The sequence below is a fragment of the Lycium barbarum genome, chromosome 4 (assembly GCF_019175385.1).
Source record: "Lycium barbarum isolate Lr01 chromosome 4, ASM1917538v2, whole genome shotgun sequence".
Classification (NCBI taxonomy): domain Eukaryota; kingdom Viridiplantae; phylum Streptophyta; class Magnoliopsida; order Solanales; family Solanaceae; genus Lycium; species Lycium barbarum.
The window spans coordinates 69,572,709-69,597,161 of record NC_083340.1 but is presented as its reverse complement, the minus strand read 5'-3'; the positions used below and the strand labels follow the sequence as shown (position 1 = coordinate 69,597,161).

The 24,453-nt window shown below is 39.8% G+C and overlaps 1 protein-coding gene across 1 annotated transcript; it reads right to left on the bottom strand.

The window, feature by feature from the left end:
* Positions 1-10,316: 10,316 nt before the first annotated feature.
* Positions 10,317-13,724, bottom strand: LOC132637533 (uncharacterized). Its single transcript, XM_060354609.1, has 3 exons — positions 13,500-13,724; positions 13,148-13,358; positions 10,317-10,402 (listed from the first exon to the last, which is right to left on the bottom strand). Exons 1-3 carry the CDS (start codon positions 13,722-13,724, stop codon positions 10,317-10,319), a joined length of 522 nt encoding a protein of 173 aa, XP_060210592.1.
* Between the last annotated feature and the right edge of the window lie 10,729 nt (positions 13,725-24,453).

Sequence of the window (24,453 nt, the reverse complement as noted above, 5' to 3'; positions counted from 1 at the left end):
GTATGATTAGGGGCTAGCCACCCTGTAGTGTTGTGACTTATCTTGTTCTGGTTGTTTTTGGCTCATTGCCACGTGAAGATAGTAGATATTAGTGACTAGTGATATATCTTGATGATGATATTGTAGTACCTTACTTGCTGTTGTTTTGAGATGAGGATTGTGACTATATTGTGGCTTATTGTGTAGTCTTTTATTGATATTGTTGGTGTGCCCATGTGTGGTACCGTTGAGATTTATTTGAATATTGACATTGAACTCAGACATTGCACGCATCTTATCCTTCATGTTATATTGTTGATACATTGATGATATACAAGGAAACACTGTTTGAGTTGGGTTCAGTTAGATGAGAGTAACATGAGGACCGATGTCCGATGTTTATCCTGGAATCGAGATATGAGTGCGGGTAGCGATAGCCGAGGTCTTTGCCGGAATCGTGAGGATTGGTACATTGACTTTGCGGGTTCCCCATGGATTGTACTACCGAGATGTGATGTTCCATCATCGGAGTACATGTGTATCGGTGCATATGCATTACATCCATATGTCATACACTATTGCATTGCATTGTACATGTGGCTTCTTGTGATATTCTTGTGATATAGTTGTGATATATGGATTCAGATTGGATGTACTGAGACTTAGCACAGTTGGGTTTAGATGCTATAACATAGGTGATGACCTGTACTTGGTTACTGGCTCGTGTTGACTTATACCTTGTTTATTTACCTGTTTATCTTACTTTGTTGTCTTGGTATATGTTAGCTAATCTTAGTCGGCCTATGATACCTACCATTATGTGTTGTTTGTACTGATCTGCACTTGCTGCATTCTTTTATGAATGTAGAGTTCCAGGTGGGATCGACCTCTACTCCTCGTGGCTGATTGTAGACAAGGATTGCTGTTACGAGTCTTACAGGGTGAGCATGAGGACGTTCGCCACCTTGAAAGCTCTTCTTTTATTATGTCTTTATTTCTATTCTGAGACAAGATTTTGAGACATTTGATGTATTACTATTATTCAGACTTGTAGTATTTAGTTAGATGCTCTTGTATGACCAGACCAGATATTAAGGTGTATTTCATTACTTTCGCATTTTCTTTGATTATTATCGTAAGACTTACGTATTTCTATCTTCTTCTGCTTATTCATTATTTATTTATGTCTTTATAATTGTTGGGATAAGGGTTCGCTTACGAGGTGGGAAATGTAGGTGCCCGCGCGACTTAGTGAAGTTGGGTCATGATAACTTGGTATCAGAGCCTTAGGTTACCCGGTCTATAATACAAGAGTGTGTCTAGTAGAGTCTCGTGGATTGGTACGATGAGCTCCATACTTATCTACGAGAGGCCATAGGACATTTAGGAAACTTCACTTTCTTTCATTCTTTCGTTCTACTTTATTCTTATTGGTATCTGGAAAAATCGAATTGGAATCTGACTCTCATCTCTTCTCTCACGACGGTGACGACTCGAGGTACGATAGCCTCAGACCAGGTACCGGAGCCCACAGCTACGGCTGGCACTTGTGGATGAGCTACAGCTAGAAGACGCAGTCGAGCTAGAAGACATGGGGATGCCCCAGCCAGGGGCAGGGTTCCTATAGTAGGGCTGCAGAATGTGAGATCTCCGTCTCCAGAGCTTGAGGTTCAGCAGGTTCGAGACTATCCGTTGAGGGTGAGAGGGCTCCAGCATGGGTACACCCTAAGGTCCCTTCAGAGCAGACTATGCAGGATACTATGACTCGTGTCCTCCTTCATTTAGATGCTCAGCAGGCTGTTGCTGGTGTTACTACTCCGGGCGGAGGATCGCAGACTAGAGTTGGAGCGCAGACCTCGGAGCAGTTGCAGACTAGTGCAGTGTATCCTGCTGCAGCTGTAGCTCCATGGATAGATGCAGTGCAGGCCCTGAGAGATGATCTTAGACCCATGGCAGGCCCTGTTATGACCTTGACTGATCAGTAACTAGTAGGTAGATTCAGGAAGATGGAGCTGCCGAGATTGGCTAGTACTTCTGGAGAGGACGCAAATGAGTTTTGTTACACCTCGAATTTTCAGAGCATGATCATTCCACATACTTCACCGCATTTATGGAGTATCGGAGACATCCCATGAAGTTTTGGAAGGTACAAGCCATGGGAAGTTCGTAATAATGAGGTAAAGGATGAATTACGATCTCATAAGTCGTAACCGAGAAGGACAACCTTGAAACCAAAAGACATGACCATTATCAAGTATTATTAATGATAAATATAATATATGGAGAGTTTTGGAAGATTCCGGGACCAAGCAAATCGAAGAAAATAAGTTTGTCGAAAATTTGGAAGAAAGTTGACAGAATTTTGGGTCAACTTTGGAGGGGTATATCTCCAGGTATATTAGGAGTTTTAAGGTGTTTCAAAAGCCTAAAATGAAGTTCGTCGAGTCTAACTTCTAATGCAACAAACCACTCATCAAAATGACATCGGAGTAGGGAGTTATGGCCATTTTAAGATAACCCATCAAAGCTGCAAAATGGCTTCTGCGGGTCCCACTTGGGAATATCGGTGGAACCGACTTATGAGGGGTATGAATACCCCATCAACCCCGTGTTTTCAGCATTTTCCACTCCCATGAGTTTTATAAATCTCCTAAAAAATTCCCCAAACATTTATAGCCCATGAAATCAAGAATTTAACAAGATTACACCAAACTAGTACATGAAAGGTGATTGTTCTTACTTCTACTTGATGTTATGGTGAGTTTAGTCTTGAAGAAAGTTGGTGTGGCTAAATTTCTTCAAGTATAAGGTATTTTCTTCATCCTATCTCTTATGTTGAGTTGATTTGAAGGTTTAACAAGTCTTAAAAGTGAAAATAGTTATGAAGGAAAAGTCATAAAGTATTGTGTTGTAGTTGTTGTGTTTATGGACTGTTTTGAGCATGTTGTGGCCGTTTTCTTGGTTTGACTTACATGTATATGAATGGTATCTAATGTTGTTGGTGTGTTGATGAGATTATGCTCCTTGATTGGAAAGAAAGGAAGTGTATCTCGTTGTTGTATGTTGAAAAACATCGTGTGGGATGTTTACGGAATATTTTTGTATTGATGATGATGTGGTTGACCGTCGCAGTGGTCTGAGTGAGTGTAGAAGCGGGACCGCCGCAGCGGTCTTTTTGTCGCAGGAGCGGGCATGGACGGATACATTCATTAAATGAGTATTAAAAGCCCCAAGTCCCTCATTCTTTATTATTTCGACTTTAGGGTTATTGGGAGAATTTCAAGGTGATTCTTGGGGGAAAATCTTTGTGGTAAGTCATTCTATCTATTTTGCTATTCCATTTTTCATAATCATCTTAGGATTCCATTATCATGCTAGTTCACTAAGAGTTTAAGAATTGAAAGTGGGTTCAATGAGTTCTTCTTTCTAGGCTTTGTAATCATAATTTATTGATTGGGTTAGCTTCATTATGCATGGAATTGATGACTAGAATCTATTATTGCATGATGTATTCTTAATTAGTGGCTAAATTATGGAATTGGACATTAGGGTTTATACCCAATTTGGGGGATTTGCCTAGAATCTAAATTTAAGTAAATTGTTGTTTCTTCTAGCTTGTATTGATGGGAATTGATCACCTAGAGCATTAATTTCATGTTGAGACCTTTAGATCCCTAATTTCATCCTTCTAGTTCTTAAACCCCGTTCCATAGGTTAGGGATTTGAGTCTTAAATAGAAGTAGGGTTTGAATGATGTTCTTCTTGGTTCTAATTTCATGATTCGGATATGTTTAGACTTTCATTATCTCCAGGCTCAAAGGAAAGGAAAGACTAAGGTTTGATTTTGGAGACTTTGTTGTTCGGCTCTCCAGGTAGGTTATGGTTTACCTTATGGTGAGACTTCGATTAACGAAGCGTATGTTTAGATGAAGAATGCATGTAAACCTTCGAGTATGAAGTTAGGTTGGATATTGCCTTAGGTTGGGCCTTGTTGTATGATTTGGGGCTAGCCACCCTGTTGTGTTGTAACTTATCTTGTTCTAGTTGTTTTTGGCTCGTTGCCACGTGGATATAGTAGATATTGGTGACTAGTGAAATATCTTGATGATGATATTGTAGAACCTTACTTGTTGCAGTTTTGAGACGAGGATTGTGACTCTATTGTGGCTTATTGTGTAGCCTTTTTATTAATATTGTTGGTGTGCCCATGTGTGGTACTGTTGAGATTGATTTGATTATTGACATTGACCTCATACATTGCACGCATTCTCATCCTTCATGACATACTGTTGATACATTGATGATGTACAAGGAAACACTGTAATGAGCTGGGCTCAGTTGGATGAGAGTGACGTGAGGACCGATGTCCAATGTTTATCCCGGAATCTAGGTATGAGTGTTGGTAGCGATTGCCAAGGTCTTTTCTAGAATTGTGAGGATTGGTACATGGACTTCGCGGGTCCCCCATGGGTTATGTTGCCGAGATGTGATGTTCCATCATCGGAGTACATGTCTATCGGTGCATATGCATTACATCCATATTTCATACATTATTGCATTGCATTGTACCTTTGGCTTCTTTTGATATTGTTGTGATATACGAATTCAGATTGGATGTACTGAGACTTGGCACAGTTGGGTTTAGATTCTATAACATAGGTGATGACTTGTACTTCGTTACTGGCTCGTGTTGACTTATACCTTGTTGATTTACCTGTTTATCTTACTTTATTGTCTTGGTATATGCTAGCTAATCTTAGTCGGCCTTTGATACCTACCAGTACGTGTTGTTTGAACTGACATGCACTTGCTGCATTCTTTTATGAATGCAGAGTTCCAGGTAGGATCGACCTCTACTCGTCATGGCTGATTATAGACGAGGATTGCTCTTACGAGTCTTACAGGGTGAGCACGAGGACGTTCGCCGCCTTGAAGACTCTTCTTTTGTTATGTCTTTATTTCCATTCCGAGACATAATTTTGAGACATTTGATGTATTACTATTATTCAGACTTGTAGTATTTAATTAGATGCTCTTGTATGACCAAACCAGATACTGGGGTGTATATCATTACTTCCGCATTTTCTTATATTGTTATCGTAAGACTTACGTATTTCTATCCTCTTCCGCTTATTCATTATTTATTTATGTCTTTATAAATGTTGGGATAAGGGTTCGCCTACTGAGGTGGGAAAGACAGGTACCCGCGCGACTTAGTGAATTGGGTCGTGACAATTTGTGTCAAAATCTAGTATATCATCTTCCAAATACTAGACAGTAGAAAATGGAGATTCAAAACTTTTCAACCTGTGTTTCCCTTCATAAAGCACAAATACAAAGTCTTGCAAAGAGACAATACTTAAATTGAGGGAATCATGACATTCAAATATATGTCAAGCCACCAAGCAACCTTATTTAATTATCGGAAAAGGTTCATAAATACCCCTAACCTATTGAAAAAGGCTCATAAATACCCTTCTTCCACCTTTTGGTCTAAAAATACCCTTCCATCCACCTTTTAGGTCTAAAAATACCCTTAAGGTTTGTTTTTGGCTCAAATATACCCCTCAAACTAACAAGTTAAAATTAACTCTTTTAAAAAGCCAAATGACATTTTGTAATTGGTCAATAATAAAATTTCGTAATTTAAAAAAAAATATAGATTTAAAAAACAAATTGCCAATAATAAAATTCCGTAATTTACATATTTGTTTTTTAAAAAATTGTGTGGAAACTTAAAAATTAAAAATTAAATTTTTTTAACGAATTAAAAATAAAAAAATATGAACGAAACTGATTTTTTTTTTTTGCATTTCGTGAATTAATCAACGAAATATGTTTTGTTTTTTGCATTTCGTGAATAAAAAAACGAAATAGGAAATTATAATTTGTTTTTTGCATTTCGTGTATTAAAAAACGAAATAGGATAAAAAAAAAAAATTTCGTTCATATAAAAACGAAATTGGAAAATTGGACAAAATATATTTTCCAATTTCGTTTTTATATGAACAAAATTAATTTTTTTTAATCCTATTTCTTTTTTTAATACACGAAATGCAAAAAAAAAAAAACATATTTGGTTGATTAATTCACGAAATGCAAAAAAAAAAAAAACAGTTTTGTTCATATTTTTTAATTTTTAAATTAAATAATATATGTGTCCAATCACAAAATGTCATTTGGCTTTTTAAAAGAGTTAATTTTAACTTTGTTAGTTGAGGGGTATATTTGAGCCAAAAACAAACCTTAAGGGTATTTTTAGACCAAAAGGTGGAAGGAGGGTATTTATGAGCCTTTTTCAATAGGTTAAGGGTATTTATGAGCCTTTTCCGTTTAATTATTCTTGCGTTCACAAGGCCAAGTAAAGGCAAGACAAAGCAACAAGATTAAATCAGCATGAACTTGATTATGAAGGAGAATTAGATTGCCAAAAGATCACATCTGACAATTGACATTCAAATGATTCTAGAGAAGTTAATTTTGCGACAAAACATGATCACATTGGAAAACAAAATACATAGAAGAAATAAGATATATGCTATTGTTAGTATCCACTGGATTCAATATCCCATAGACAACTATGACGAAGCTACACCTGGACACATGATCATAGAAAGCTCAATTGCGTCCATATCACTAACTAAAGTGACCAGCATTTTTTTTTCTGAAACTGGTAACATTATTATACTATAAGCGAGTATCCAAGTTTTTTTTCGTCTTCACATCCTCAAAACATCTAATAAGAGTGTTACACGTGACTGCTGTGACTTTTCCTTGCGTTTTTTCATTTTTGCTCTAATTCATTCCTGATACTTCCATATGGACTTTTATATTGCTTAACACGACATAGTCCAAAGTCCAAACATAAACTACGTCTACGTGGACGGCCAAATCATTATCCATCTTTGTTTTACTCGGTTTCATTTCATGGTCTCTTCTTCTTTGTTTATGTTTTTATATTTATATATTAGTAAAACTTTAACAACATTAAGGGATTTGTTTTCATCAATATGATGCAAAGTTCTACAATAAACAGGTTAATAAAAAAGGCGTAAAGTTTCTTCCTAGAAGGAAATTGCATGTGATATTTGGAGGTTAAAAATGAGGGACAAATTATAAGTCGATAGGGGTGCTCATGGTTTGGTTAAAAATCGACCCAACCCATTAATCGAATCAAACTGATTAAATAAACCGATAGTTGTTTAAGTTTGGTTTGGTTTAGTTTTAAATTTTAAAAATTCGATAATATTTGGTTTGGTTTGATTTTATTAAAAACAAATCGAAGAAAAAATTGAACCAACCCAATAAAATAATATATATGATTTTTATAATTATTATAAAATATATTATTTTTTATAAATAATTTTAAATGCTTTGTTTACTTTGTCATCAATTTTTTCTTTATCTCTATTAGGCTAATGAACTTTATACCTTAAGTCAATTTCTTCAAAGAGATTTATGAATCCAAACTCATTTATTCAAAGAAATAACTATGAGATTTACCTTATAAGAAAAGTTATATTTCTTATAAACTTTATTCACTTGAGTAATGCTTAAAGATCTTAAGACGTTTCTCCACAATACAAGAAAATTATAGCTCCCACAATAAAGGGTAGTAACGGATTATAAGTTTAAAAAGGGACGAAAAGTCTTTCCTAATCATAGAAAAAAAAATTACATAACCAAGAAATCATATTAGATTGACAGTATTTAATTAAGGATAATTTAGAGAAAACACTTCTTACTTTTCGGGGTGAGTAATTTATTAAAGGGTGTTCCCAAGTTAAAAACGTCATATAATATAAACCGGATGGAGCGAAATTTTCTTTTTCAATTGAAGCATTTATTCTCATTCTCATGTCATATATTTCTCTCCATATTTTTCTCTCTATTTATTTTAAACCTCTAGAATTTTGCTTCTTTAGTGAGATCACATGTGCTTACAAATACAAGAAGTAAAATTATTGAATGGTCTTGTATATTTTTGAAAATGAAAGTAGCATCATCAGTCAATATCAGATTATTGAGGCTCATATAATTATTTAGGTTATTTATTGAATTTAGTCTAAAAGTAAAGTTAACACCCACATTTAACTAGCAGAAAGCCTTGACACATAAATAAATGAGTGAAAAATTAATAAATACCCAATGAAATCTATTTATATCTATAGTTAAAAATATCATTCTCACAAAATTATAAAAATACAAAAATATTTTCCTGTTTATAATCTTCTCCGAGTTGTAATTATTTTACTTTATCATGTTTATAGAATATCGAATCATTTGCGTCCCTTTGATATTTCGATATACAAACTTCAACGGCTGCAGGAGAACGCATTTGCTAATTTTCCTACCAAGCTTGCTTCCTCATAAATAACCTTTTTCTTTAACAATTATCAATTATATGACAAAGAAACTTTAATAATTATGAAAAATTACCAATAAGATATGATTAACTATAATTACATTAAATTAATTATTTCGTATACAAATGTGATACAAATATATTTATTGATAAAGTTACATACTATTTTTATAACTTGAGTTTGCACGGGCCTTTGACAACTAGTATATTATATAGATAGTATGACTATACAAAGACTGTATAATCATCCATAATTACAGGACTGTAAAGAGACCAACTTACAGCTCCTCTATCATCTAAAAGGAGTCTAGAACATCAAAAATTGAATCATGATCTTCTACACATGTTCCTTTACACCAAAAATACAAAAGTACCAAACACTTCAACTTATCTTCTGGATATGGCTTGATTTATCTTCAAAGCATCTTTTGTACCTTTCTTCCCATATAGTCCACCAACTATAGGCTGGAATGACCTTCTATCTCACATTTTGGCTTGAGTTGGCAGCTTCTCTATTCCAACTTGCTAGAGCATCTACTATGTTCCTAGGCATAGCCCAGCTTATACCCCTGAAGCTGAGAAACATTCTCCACAATTGTAAAGTCACTTTATAGTGCAAAAAGAGATGCGGAATCTCTAACTCCTCTCCACAAAGAAATCATCTAGAATCGATAGGATATCCTCTCTTACTAAGGTTATCCTGGGTGAACATTAATCCTCTAGCTAGCAATCAGGTAAAGCATGCAATCTTGTAAGGTATTTTCACCTTCCATATCAACTTCCATGGCCACTCTTCAATTAAAGTTGGAAGTATTTCACTCTTTGTAAGCAAATCTGACAGTAAAATTACCGCGTCTCTCACCAAGACCAATCCACCTTAAATTATCCTCAATTGCACTCTTTCTAAGTAGATCTTATAGTAAAATTACCTTGTCTCTCACCAATTCACCTTAATGTTACTAGCATTATAAGATAACGCTGAAGCATAAGATAAGACATGGGTCTCTTTTCCACCAAATACTTAAAACAAAAGTAGAGATATACTAAGTCTTAAAATAAAGTCGAGATACACTAAGTTAAAGAAACAAACAATTTCAGTAGAGAATTACAAACAGATTACATCTGCCAAAGAAATCCCTTCCCTCCATCTTCTAAGTTAGTTGAAAATGGAGATATGGAGAATATCCTTTCTGAATTATGGTTGCAGCTAGTCAAAGGACCAAGGAACTTATTTTGACAATTTTATTGTTCTACGAAAATGTAAAGAGGAAAATGATCATCCCAGCTACCTCGGAAGTCAATTATACAAGCTCTCAGCATGTCCTCAAGTGTCTGTATAGTACACTCTTCCTGTCCATCCGTCTGCAGATGAAATGCAGTACTAAGACTCACCTGAGTCCCCAATCCGTTTTGAAAAGATTTCCAAAAGTTAGTTGTAAACTACGCTCCTTTATCTCAAATAATGGCTGTAGGAACACCATGAAGTCGTACAATCTCTCTAAGATAGAGCTTCGTATAAGCTTTAGCTGAATAAGTGGTTCTAACAGGGAGGAAGTAAGCTGACTTGGTAAGCCTATCAACTATGACCCATATTGAATCATACTTCCGCCAAGTATGGCAAACCTATAATGAAATCCATATTGATTACCTCCCATTTCCATGTCGGAATCTCCATAGCCTGTAATGAACCTCCGGGTTTCTGGTGCTCTATCTTGACTTGCTGACAATTCAGACACAAAGCGACAAAGTTTGCTATATCTCTTTTCATATCATCCCACCAATAAACTCCCTTGAGATCATGATACATCTTTTTTGTGCCCGGATGAATAGAATAGCGAGAATAATGTGCTTCTCCCATAACCCGCTGACGAAGTCCTGCAACATTAAGAACACATAATCTACCTCGATACATGAGTACTCCATCTCTCGTGATCACGAAAGGTGTCTTTTCTTTCTGAGGAGCTGCATCCCGTTAATGGACTAAACTAGGATCTTCATACTGGCGTTCCTTTATCTCCGCTACTAAAGATGACATCGCTGTATCCTGGACCATAATTCCTGCATCACATAAATCTAACAGCCGAACTCCAAGGCTACCAAGGAACGGACTTCGCGGGCGATCTCTTTTTTCTCCGGCTGCACATATGACAGGCTACCCATGGATTTACGACTAAGAGCATCAGCTACTACATTAGCCTTTCCAGGATGGTATAGAATATCAACTGTCATGACCCCACTAGAGGCCATGATGGGTATCCGGTACTAATATACCGAACACCTCTAATCTCGCATTCCATTCTCGCTGCTAGGTGGGCCATATGGAAAATTTATGAATGTCTCATTTAATATAGTCATCAATAGCTATACCCCGCAAGCATATGTCAACAAGCTTTGCAAAAATATTATACAACAACAAAGACGGACAAAGTTATGAAACAACTATCCACATACGTCTGTCTACAAGCCTCTAAATAAGATACATAAATCCACAAGGACGGGGAAGGATTTCATCATGCCCGAATACATACACAAGAGTAGTGCCAATAAGTTGTAGCTCCGAGACAACTGGAGCGCTCTCAAGATGCCGCTGATGGAGCTCCTGAGGATCAAACACGTCAACTTGCTTACCTGCGGGCATGAACGCAGCATCCATAAAAGAAAGAACGTCAGTACGAACAGAGTACTGAGTATGTGAGGCATGTATGATAACATATAAGGAAGTATAGAAGACATAAGAAGAGAGTATCACTGTAACTGCTTGCCTCGTAAGGTGGAATCATGCAAGCTCATCTTTACCTTTTAAACATATTACACATTCATACATAAACTGTCTGAATCAAATAACATCATTAGCCCGCATCCGGGCCTCCCGCGTCCGGGGTAATCATCTCACGCCGCCCACTAGTGATGTTGCCCGTGCCATATAGACACAGTGTTATTATCATTATCCATAAGCCGCCTAGTACGAACACCGTAGTGGTGCTGCCCGGCCATCTAGGCACAGTGTAATCATACATATACATATACATATACATATACATATACATAAAGCATGCATGATAGTCTAATCAAAAGCTATAACTCTATCAGAGTGACGTAAGGTCGGTAACCTCCGATTGCATTATGGAACATCATGATTGTCATGTCTCACCTTGAAGGAACTAGCATTATGAGGCGAGACTCTCAATGAAGGATAACATCAAGGGAAAACATAGAATAAGATCATAAATCTCACAAAGCATCAGTTCATACACTTTGGAGCCTTTAGAAATAAAGCAATCATCAATGAATAAAATTGAGAAAATCAAGAAGTAGCTCCACATTTTCATATTCACATTGAACTCATAAGCTTGGGATTCTTAACCATGCAATAATCATCATCATGATCATCATAGAAATATTCTTATACTTGACATCATAGTTATCATTGTAAAAACATGTCCATCGTTGTTGTCATAAGAGCTTACAGAATCATAAATCTCTGGTTTGGAAAATACAGACATTATGGAAAATATTTATGGATTGTCAGAAAAGGAGTCATGCCTTTGAGTCATTAAATTCTAACTTTTGAAATCAAGGTGGTCATGGAAATATATATATATATATGAAAACCTAACATAGGATTATGACTTTGAAAGAAAGGGACGAGCCTTAACATACCTGTTTGGCCTCCTATTATCTACGCTTATCCGTTCGAACTCGTAAATCTACATTCAAGAGAATGCGTACTATCGTTAGACTCATTGTTATATACTTATGCTAGGTTTTCAAACCAAACTATTCTATATCCTGCCGAAAATCGGGCAGCATTTCCCCTGTTTATATGCCTAGCCCGAAATCTCAATTCAGCAACGTACAACAACAACAATAATACCAATACCAATCATAATATTCTCAATACCAAAATACTTCATAAACATTCCATATGGGGTTTATCCCATATTCTACCAGCAAAACTATTATACAGCTATTTGACAGCTCTATCTCCGTAAAGAAACCAAGATTAATATCAATAGGAAGAGATTCATACCTTGTTCTTACTAAATCAGCAATATCTTCAGTGTTCGCCTAGAGTCCAAACCAAAATCCACCGCAAAACGATACTACAATCACAACTGCGCGCTATCTGAACCTAAACTAACACTCCGCCACTTGAAATTCCCTCAATTTTATGCTATCCTCACCCCTCAACTGTTTTCTGGATTTTTCTTGGGCAAATCTGATGAAAAAAGGGGTTTTACCCCTTTATATAAGTGGCCAAAGTCGGTGGAACCGACTTAAAAAGTGGGCTTCGCGAACGCGATGGTCTCGAATTTTCCTGGCCATCGTGAATACGAGGCTCTGTTGCGTACGCGTAGGGCAATTTCTGCCAGTTCGCCCGAATTTTCCTTTTTCGTCTGATCCACCTCCAATCCTTTTGATACCTCTCATACATGGTCTTAAATCCTCATAACCATAAGATAAGCATGCACAATCTCATAGCGACTTCTTAACGTACCAGACTGCGAGGTGTAACGTTCCTCTCCCCTTAGGAACATTCGTCCTCGAATGTTAAGCTGTTAGGGATTCCTAAAAAATTTTCTAGAGTTTCTCCTGTAATTGTACCACTACTGTCCTGTCACAACAACCCAAAATATATACAGTGCCCCACCGGGCATTAACATCTATATTGAACTGGCCACACACACAGCTAAGAAATTATTTTAAGGAAATATTACATACCTGAGAGTACTGATGGCCCTGTCTGCATGTCTTATGGGGGTGGAAATAAATGTGGGTATTTAGATTTCATGTCCTCCTCACCTTCCCAAGTTATCTCTTCCATGTTCTTATTCCTCCACAAGACTTTGACTGAAGCTACGTCCGTAGTTCTAAGCCTTCGAACTTGCCTATCCAGAATAGCAACGGGTACTTCATCATAAGACAGTTTTTCAGTGACTTGTACATCATCAATAGGCACAATCCTGGAAGGGTCTCCAGCACATTTGCGAAGCATGGACACGTGAAACACTGGCTGGACAAATTCCAACTCTGAAGGCAAATCTAGTTCATAAGCTACTTGGCCTACCTTGAGCACAATCTTATAAGGTCCAATATACTGGGGGCTAAGCTTACCCTTCTTGCCAAATCTCATCACGCCTTTCATCGGTGATACCTTCAAGAATACCCAGTAGTTAACTTTGAATTCCAAGTTTCGCCGACGATTGTTTGCATAGGATTTCTGACGACTTTGAGCTGTTAGTAGTCGACCCTGAATACGCTTAAGCTTCTCTATCGCTTGCTGAATCAAGTTTGGGCCCACTAACTTTGTATCTCCCACTTCGAACCATCCAATAGGCGATCTACACTTCCTCTCGTACAGAGCTTCATGTGGGGACATCTAAATACTAGAGTGATAAATATTGTTATACGCAAATTTAATAAGTGGCAAGTGATCAACCCAATTGCCTCCAAAATCTAGCACACATGTCATGAGCATATCTTCAAGGGTTTGGATAGTGCGCTCCGCCTGCCCGTCCGTCTGTGGATGGAACGCTGTACTAAGTCTCACCTGCGTTCCCAAACCTTCTTGGAAGGACCTCCAAAAATTAGCCGTAAACTGTGTTCCTTGATCCGTGATAATGGGCACTGGCACCCCGTGAAGTCACACTATCTCTTTAATATATAGCTTTGCATAATCCTCTACTGAGTACGTCGTTCTGACTGGCAGAAAATGGGCTGACTTCGTGAGTCCATGCACTATCACACATATAGAATCATACTTACGCTAGGAACGAGGTAAACCTATAATGAAATCCATAGTAATCGTCTCGCATTTCCAAGTTGGAATCTCTATAGCTTGCAGTAATACTTCGGGCTTCTAATGCTCCATCATGACTTGTTGGTAATTAGGACATTGGGCCACAAACCCCGCTATATTCTTTTTCATGCCATCCCACCAGTATATAGATTTAAGATCATGGTACATCTTTGTTGCTCATGGATAGACGAAATAACGAAAGTAATGGGCTTCCTCCAAGATCTGCTGATGTAGCCCTACCACATTAGGAACACATAATCTTCCTCGATATCTGAGGATTCCATCTGCAGGGACGTCAAATTGTGACTTCTCCTTTTGGGAAATTACATCCCTATAATGAACTAACACAGGTTCTTCATATTGGCGCTTCTTTACTTCCTCCATTAGGGATGAAACAACCAAGTCCGGAACAGTGACTCCCGTACTTCCCGGTTCGTCAAGCGAACTCCTAGGCTGGCTAGCTGTTGAATTTCCCGAACTAGCTCCCTCTTTTCTGATTGAACGTCGCACAAACTACCCATGGATTTGCGGCTGAGGGTGTCAGCGACCAACTCACGTCATAATCCTTTAATAGCTCCAACCATCGCCGTTGTCGAAAGTTCAATTCGTTCTGTTTGAAGATATAGTGAATGCTCTTATGATCTGTATAAATATCCACATGAACACCATATAAATAATGTCTCTATATCTTCAACGCATGACTAACTGCAGCCAACTCTAGGTCGTGGGTCGAATAATTCTTCTCGTGTTTCTGCAACTGCCGTGAGGCATAAGCTATTACTCTGCCATGATGCATCAACACACAACCTAGTCCAACACCTGAAGCATCACATTAAATAACATAGCCCTCCGATCCTTCCAGAAGTGTCAGGACTAGGGCCGAAGTCAACCTTTCTTTTAGCCGCTGAAAGCTACGCTCACACGCATCTGTCCACTGAAACTTAGCCGATTTTTGAGTCAGCTTCGTCAGTGGTGCAGAGATGGAAGAAAATCCTTCTACATATCTCCGATAGTAACGGGCAAACCCTAGGAAACTACGGACCTCTGTAGGCGTTGTAGGCCTTGGCCAATCTTTCACAGCTCCAATCTTCTGAGTGTCCACTCGAATACCATCAGCCGAAATAATGTGCCCCAGAAAAGTCACAGAATTTAGCCAAAATTCACATTTTGAAAATTTAGCATATAACTCCCGAGCCCAAAGAATCCCAGGAACGGTACACAAATGGTCTGCATGCTCTGCCTCCGATCGAGAATACACCAGAATATCATCGATGAACACAATTACAAATAGATCTAAGAAAGGTCTGAATACATTATTCATCAAATTCATGAATACCGCTGGAGCATTAGTCAGCCCAAATGACTTCACTCGAAACTTATAATGGCCATATCTGGTTTGGAAGGCTGTTTTTGGGATATCATATTCTTTAACTCTCACTTGATGGTATCATGATCTCAGATCTATTTTTGAGAACCACTTGGCTCCCTGCAACTGATCGAATAAATCATCAATCCTTGGAAGTGCATATTTGTTCTTTATCGTCACCTTGTTCAATTGTCTATAGTCAATACACATACGTAAAGAACCATCCTTCTTCCTTACGAACAACAGAGGTGCTCCCCATGGCGATGAAATTGGTCTAATAAAGCCTTTTTCAAGCAAATCCTTCAGTTGTGCCTTTAACTCCTTCAATTCTGCAGGGGCCATTGGATATGGGGGAATAGATATAGGCTTAGTGTCTGGCAACACATCGATAGTAAACTCAATCTCCTGTTCTGGTGAAAGTCCTGGAAGCTCGTCTTGGAACACGTCCGGAAACTCATTTACCACTGGGACGGATTGAAGAGTCGGTGATTTTGTGTCTATGTATTGAACCCGAACCAAATGACAAATATAGCCTTTGGAAATCATCTTTCTCACTTTGAGGTAGGAAATAAATCAACCCCTCGGAGATGCCGCATTGCCTTTCCATTCCAACACTGGTTCTCCTAGGAACTGGAATTGAACCACCTTCGTTCTACAATCAACGTTAGCGTAACAAGAGGCTAGCCAATCCATACCCATAGTAACGTCAAAATCTAACATCTCCAGCTCATGTAGGTCAACAGCAGTATGAAGATCGCAAACTATGATCACACAATCCCTATATACCCGTCTGGCTAATACTGGCTCCCTACTGGTGTAGCTACCTCAAAAGGTTTAATTGACTCTAGTTTCATCCCAAAACGATTAGCAACATAAGGAGTAATATATGATAGAGTAGAACTTGGATCAATCAATGCATACACGTCACGGGAGAATACCGATAATATACCTGTACGGACGTCGGGAGAAGACTCAAGATCCTACTGTCCCGCCAGTACATATATACGGTTCTGAGGGCCACTTGAATTAGATGCTCCTTCTCTGCCTCTACCGCAACCCGCTGGTGCTTGTGAGCTTTGCCTTAAAGGGCACACAGATGAAGAAGAACCCACCACCGATCCTGTGGGCTAGCTCTTACCGCTACCAACCACTGATGGACATTCACGCATCATGTGCCCAATTTGTCCGAAAGCATAACAAGCATCTGAGCCTTGGCAACACGGACCTGAATGTAATCTTTCATACTGGCTGCATCGTGGAATCGGTGGTCTCCTTTGACTGGGAACTCCTCCAAACTAAGAACCCGAAACTCTCGAACTCTGACCCTGTCTTGAATAAATAGGTCAGTCAAATCCTTTGCCCGCAAATCGAAGGGGCGCGCTGGCCACTGATTGGCCTGAATACCTGGAATATTGCTGTTTTTGCCCTCCTTTGTACTCACTGCCAGTACCAAAAGATCTGGCCCTTTTACTGTGCCCTCTATTATAATCACGTTTACCTCTCTGTGGATGTTGTTTCTTTTCCAGGTTCTAGGCATGGGCCTGAATACGACCGATATCCATCCCATCCTAGAGTGAGGCCGTCAAGAAATCTTTACCCAAATGTAGCCCCAACCCACTCACAAATCGATGCACACGGTCTCCCATGTCGGCTAACATGGATGGGGCATACCTGGACAAAGAATTAAAGTGGAGAATGTACTCCCGGGTGCTCATATTCCCTTGCTTGAGATTCAAGAACTTATCGGCTCGGGCCCGTCAAACCTCCAGTGGTAGATAATGTCGTATAAAGGCATCCACAAACTCTTGCCAAACTAGGGGAGATGCATTTGCCCCTCGCAAAGATATCAAAGCATTATACCAATGGACGGCCACATCCCGCAATCTATACGAAGCCAATTCTACTGACTCAATATCAGAAGCATGTATTATCCGCAACGTCCTTAGCATCTAGTCTATGAAGCCTTGTGGGTCTTCATCTGGTTTCGACCCGTAGAATTCTGGAGGATTCAGACTGATAAAATCTCGGGCTCTTGCACTCAATGCCCTATCACCTTGGCTCGCGTCCTGCCGCTGAGCCTGCGTGGCAACCAATTGGGTCAGCAACTGAATAGCTTCTGTTATCTGTTAGCACGGAGCTCCTGGCGGAGGAACTGGAGGTACTGGGGCTAGAGCTGAAGCTCTTTCCTGCTCCGCTGACACGAGTTGAGTATGAGAGGTTCGGGAGGGAACCTCGTTATGAGACTCACCCTCTTCTACCTCCGTCGGTGGCTCCCGTTCCATTCTTCTTGCGGCCACCGTCTTGCCCTTCTGGGCCGCTGTAGCTTTCCTCTTCGCAGGCATCGCTGAAATCATAACACACGATTAGGAAAGGGGAAAAACCTGATAACATGGCTCTATCACACAATCTAAGATAAGAAAGAATGTCAGTTATTCCTAAATGCCCCACAGCCTCCTGTTTATAAATGTGGCGCGCTTTACACCCACAGATAGGACTCTACCGGACACGGCTCGTAGACATACCCAAGGACGAAATGCTCTGATACCACTTTTGTCACGACCCCACTATAGGCCATGACGGGTACCGCTTATTAATAGACTGAGCTCCTCTAATATCGCGTTCCATTCTTGCTACTAGGTAGGACACATGGCAAATTTATGAATGTCTGACTTAATATAGTCATCAATAGCTATACCCGCAAGCATATGTCAACAAGCTTTGCCAAAATATTGTACAACAACAAGGACGGACAAAGTTACGAAACGACTATCCACATACGTCTGTTTACGATCCTCTAAATAAGATACATAAATCCACAAGGACGGGGAAGGATTTCACTATGCCTGAATATATACACAAGAGTAGTGCTAATAAGCAGTAGCTCCGGGACAACTGGAGTGCTCTCAAGATGCCGCTAATGGAGCTCCTAAGGATCAGACGCGTCAACCTGCTTACCTGCGGGCATGAACGCAACGTCCATAAAAGAAAAGATGTCAGTACGAATTGAGTACTGAGTATGTAAGGCATGTAAGATAACATATAAGGCAGTATAGAAGACATAAGAAGAGAGTTTCACTTTAACTGCTTACCTCTTAAGGCGGAATCATGCATGCTCATCTTTAACTTTTAAACATATTACACATTCATACATACATTATCTGAATCATATAACATCATTAGCCCACGTCCTGGCCTCCCACGTCTGGGGTGATCATCTCACGCCGCCCACTAGTGGCGTTTCCCGTGCCATATAGACACCCTGTTATTATCATTATCCATAAGCCGCCCCCTACAACACCATAGTGGTGCTACCCGGCCGTATAGGAACGGTGTAATCATACATATACATATACATAAAGCATGCATGAGAGTCTAATCAAAAGCTATAACTCTATTGGAGTGACGCAAGGTCGGTAACCTCCGATTGTATTATGGAACATCATGATCGTCATGTCTCACCTTGAAGGAACTAGCATTATGAGGCGAGATTCTCAATGAAGGATAACATCAACGGAACACATAGAATAAGATCATAAATCTAATAAAGCGTCAATTCATACACTTTGAAGCCTAGAGTCATCGTCAATGAATAAAATTGAGAAAATCAAGAAGTAACTCCACATTCTCATTTTCACATTGAACTCATAAGCTTGGGATTCTTAACCATGAAATCATCATGATCATGATCATCATAGAAATATTCTCATCTTTGACATCATCGTTATCATTGTAAAAACATGTCCATCGTTGTTGTCATAAGAGCTTACAGAATCATCAATCGTTGGTTTGGAAAATACGGACATTATAGAAAACATTTATGGATTATCAGGAAAGGAGTCATGTCTTTGAGTCATGAAATTCTAACTTTGAAATCAAGGTGGTCATGGATATATATATATATATATATATATATATATATATATATATATATATATATATATATATATATATATGAAAACGTAACATAGGATCATGCCTTTGAAAGAAAGGGACGAGCCTTAACATACTTGTTTGGCCTCCCATTATCTACGCTTATCCGTCCGAACTCGTAAATCTACATTCAAGAGGATGCGTACTATCGTTAGACTCATTGTTATATACTTATGCTAGGTTTTCAAATCAAACTATTCTATATCCTGCCGAAAATCGGACAGAATCTCCCCTGTTTATATGCCTAGCCCAAAATCTCAATTCAGCAACAAGCAATGACAACAACAATATCAACACCAATCATAATATCCGCAATACCAAAATACTTCATAAACATTCCATATGGGGTTTATCCCATAATTCTACCAGCAAAACTATTATACAGCTATTTGACAGCTCTATCTCCGTAAAGAAACCAAGATTAATATCAATAGGAAGAGATTCATAGCTTGTTCTTACTAAAACAACAATATCTTCAGTGTTCGCCTAGAGTCCAAACCGAAATCCACCGCAAAACGATACTACAATCACTACTGCGCGCTATCCGAACCTAAACTAACACTCCGCCACTTGAAATCCCCTCAATTTTATGCTATCCTCACCCCTCAACTTTTTCTGGATTTTTCTTGGGCAAATCTGATGAAAAAAGAGGGTTCACCCCTTTATATAAGTGGCCAAAGTTGGTGGAACTGACTTAAAAAGTGGCCTTCGCGAACGCGAGGGACGCTCTCAAACGCGATGGTCTGGAATTTTCTTGGCTATCGCGAATGCGAGGATCTGTCACGTACGCGTGTGGCGATTTCTTGCAGTTCACCCAAATTTTCCTTTTTCGTTTGATCGACCTCCAATCCCTTTGATACCTCTCATACATGGTCTTAAACCCTCATAACCATAAGATAAGCATACATAATCTCATATACCCTCAACAATAACCTCATGTTCACAGTTGGACGACCAACGTCTAGCAACTTCTTAACGTACTAGACTGCGAGGTGTAACATCAACGTCATAATCTTTCAGCAACTCTAACCATCGCCTCTGACGTAAATTCAAATCCTTCTGCTTAAAGATATACTAGAGGCTTTTGTGATTGGTATAGATATCAACATGAACACCATATAAGTAGTGTCTCCACATCTTCAAGGCATGAATCACTGCAGCTAACTCAAGATCATGGGTTGCATAGTTCTTTTCGTGCTTATTTTGTTGTCTAGTAGCATAAGCGACAACCTTACCGTGTTGCATTAATACACAACTCAATCCAATACCTAAAGCATCACAATATATCACATAGCCATCTGTTCCCTCTGGAAGAGTCAAGACGGGTGCTGTGGTCAACTTGTCTTTCAACATCTGAAAACTCCGCCCACATGCATCTATCCACTGAAAATTAGCTGATTTCTGAGTCAGCTTGGTCAATGGGGCTGAAAGACAAGAAAATCCTTCCATAAATCTTCTATAATATCCCGTTAGGCCTAAGAAACTACGTATCTCCATTTGTGTCGTGGGCCTTGGCCAATTCTTCACGGCTTCAATCTTTTGAACATCTACTTTAATGCCATCATCTGAGATAATGTGACCAACAAAAGCCACAGAGTTCAACCAGAATTCACACTTGGAAAACTTCGCATATAATTCCCTATCTCGAAGAACTCTAAGCACTGCACGTAGACGATCTGCATGTTCAGCCTCTGACGAAGAATAAACCAGAATATCATCTATAAACATGATCATGAACAGATCTAGGAAGGGTCTGAATACACGATTCATCAAGTCCATGAATACGGTTGGAGCATTAGTTAACCTGAATGACATAACACGGAACTCATAGTGCCCGTATCTAGTCTGAAATGCCATCTTCAGAATGTTTTCCTCTTTCACCCTAACCTAATGATACCCTGACCTCAAGTCTATCTTCAAGAAATATTTAGCACCCTGCAGTTGATCAAATAAATCATCAATCCTCAGAAGTGGATACTTATTCTTTACAGTCACTTTATTCAACTGCCAATAGTCAATACACATTTGAAAAGAGCCATCCTTCTTTCTTACAAATAATACCGGCGCTCCCCACGGAAATGTACTGGGCCTAATAAAGCCCTTCTTAAGTAAATCCCATAATTGCTCCTTCAATTCTTTCAACTCCGCGGGTGCCATTCTGTAAGAAGGAATAGATATTGGCTGTGTATCGGGCAATAGATCAATAGTAAAATCGATCTCCCATTCTGGCGGAATGGCTAGAAGCTCATATGGAAACACATCTGGAAATTCGTCGACCACATGGACCGACTGAAGGGTCGGTGAACCTTCTTGCACATCCTGAACTTGAACTAGGTGATAAATATACCCTTTTCTGATCATCTTCCTTGCCTTAAGGTTGGAAATAAACCTACCCATTGGCGAAGCAGCATTGCCCTTCCACTCTAGGACTGGCTCGTCGGGAAACTGGAATCGAACTATTTTTGTTCTGCAATCAACATTAGCATAACAAGAAGTCAACCAATCCATGCCCATAATAACATCAAAATCAATCATCTCTAACTCAATCAAATCTGCTAAGGTATGGTGGTTACAAACTACCACCACACATCCTCGATATACTCGCCAAGATATAACTGGATCCCCAACTAGCATAGACACCTCAAACGGTTTGACCGATTCAGGCTCTATTCCAAACTTGCCAGCAACAAGTGGAGTAACATATGATAAGGTGGAACCTGGATCAATCAGTGCATATACATCATAGGAAGAGACCGACAATATACCTGTAACAACATCAGGAGATGTCTCACGATCCTGTCTACCAACTAATGGATAAACGCGATGCTGAGGATTGCCCGAACCAGATGCTCCACTCCTTCCTATACCACGTCCTGCTGGTATCTGAGAACTTTGCCCTGAAGGGCGTATTGATGAAGAAGAACCAGCTACGGACCCGGTAGGCTGAACAATACCTACACCACCCCTCGACGGGCACTCTCTCATCACATGACCTGGCTGGCCACAGACATAACAAGCATCTGATCCCAGTCAACACTGTCCAGAGTGTAATCGACCACACTGAGTACACCGTGACACTGGTGGTCTCCTCTAACCTGACTCCGGTCTATACGGAGAACCTGAAGCTCTGGAACTCTGACTCGCTCCGGAATAAGAAGACCGATCAAATCTAGGGCTTGGAAATCACGGAGATGCACTCCCTACTAAATGAAATGGATACCAGGAATGCTGCTATCTCTGTCCTCCCCTGAACTCACCAGCAATATCTAAAGATCGGGCCCTCTTACCATGCCCCGGTCACGCTCACGCTCCGTCCTCCGCTGACGCTTATGATCTTTCAGATTCTGTGCATATGCATGTATACGGGAAATATCCATGCCCAGCTATAATGCAGTTGTCGTACACTCATCTATCAAATGTGGCCCTAGACCAACCACGAAACAATGAACTCGATCTTCCATCTCAGCCACCATAGCTGGAGCATATCTAGCTAATGAATCAAAGTGTACACTGTACTCCTGAACACTCATGGTTCCCTGATCAATACACAAGAACCTATCTACTCGAGTCCATCGGACTTCTGGTGGTAAATAATGATGAATAAAAGCATCTGAAAAGTCTCACCAAACGGCTGGAGGGGCATTCTCTCACCTAGACAGCTCCCACACCTGATACAGCTGCACTGTAACATCACGAAGGCTATAAGAAGCCAGCTCCACTGACTCGACCTCATCGGCGTGCATAACCCTCAAAGTCCTCTACATACTATCAATAAAGTCCTGAGGGTCCATATTTTTCTTCAACACTGAGAACTCTGTAGGATCTAACCCAAGAAAAGTCTTAACCCTCGCGCTACCAGTTCGGTCTACCTGATCAACACCAACTCCCTACCGCTGAGCCTGAGCGGCTACCAATCTATTCAATAACTGTATAGCATCTCGCATAGCCTGGCCGAGTGCATCTGGCTGAGGATCAGGAGGCAGTGGGGCAGGTGCTGGAGGCGGGGTATGCAAAGTCTGAGATGGGCTCTCACTCTGAGACTCGCCCCGAGCCCTAGTAGCTCGCTGACCATGGCTAGTGGCTTCACCAGCTACTCCCTTTCCCTTTTGGGCAGCTGTAGCTTTCTTGCGAGGCATTGCTGAAATGAAAACAAATCGTTAGAAGGCGAACTCTTGACACATGGCTCTATCTCACGATCTAAGAGAGAAAGAATGACAGTTTCCTATATGTCCTGTAGCCTCCTGTTTATAAGTGTGGTGCACGACACACCCATAAATAAGACTCTACTAGACACGGTCTATAGACAACCCTATGACGGAACTGCTCTGATACTACTTTTGCCACGACCCAACCGATGAGTCATGACGAGTGCCTCACTTCTGACTAAGCACCCCTATACTCGTACCTGAACATCACTGAATAACGAAGGCCCATGAATAACTCGATCTGAAATATACAGACTCAAGGAAAGGATAACAACATGAACTCTTTACCATCATAATATAAGTAAGTACTGAAAGGGACAGTGCAAGCAGACTAGGCCACTACATATGTTGTACACAAAAGAATAGAAGCTGACAAGGCTACATCACATGTCATCTACATACAACTGTCTACAGACCTCTACTGGAATATAAAACTGTAGAGTGGATGGGACAGGCCCCGTCATACCCCTATGCATATCTACATCTCAAAAGTAGAGTACAAAAATGAATTGCTGCTCCGGATCAAATGGAGCACATTGACCACCGCCGGATGGGAGTCCTACTGAGCTGGAGCGCCTATCTGTCTCCCTGAGCCTGCTTGCATGAACGCAGCCCCAAGCAATAGGGGAGTCAGTACGGACAATGTATTGAGTATGTAGGGCATAAGAGTAACATATACATAAGAATCATGACAGGAATCTGAAACTCATAATCCAACTGACTGTCTGAATGCATCTATATGACTGTATGCCTGAAGACATCTGTATAACTGAAAATGCCTCTGCGGTGTATGATATGCATGCTCTCT

Bases quoted from the DNA above. Each gene is read 5' to 3' on its own strand.
- LOC132637533 (XM_060354609.1), bottom strand. From the start codon at position 13,724: ATGTCCCCACATGAAGCTCTGTACGAGAGGAAGTGTAGATCGCCTATT. The intron at 13,359-13,499 runs GTATCACCGATG...GAATTTGTCCAG, and splicing joins ACTACTGGGTATTCTTGAAG to CCAGTGTTTCACGTGTCCAT. The intron at 10,403-13,147 runs GTGAGGAGGACA...TATGTGATGCAG, and splicing joins GGAAGAGATAACTTGGGAAG to GAATTATGGTCCAGGATACA.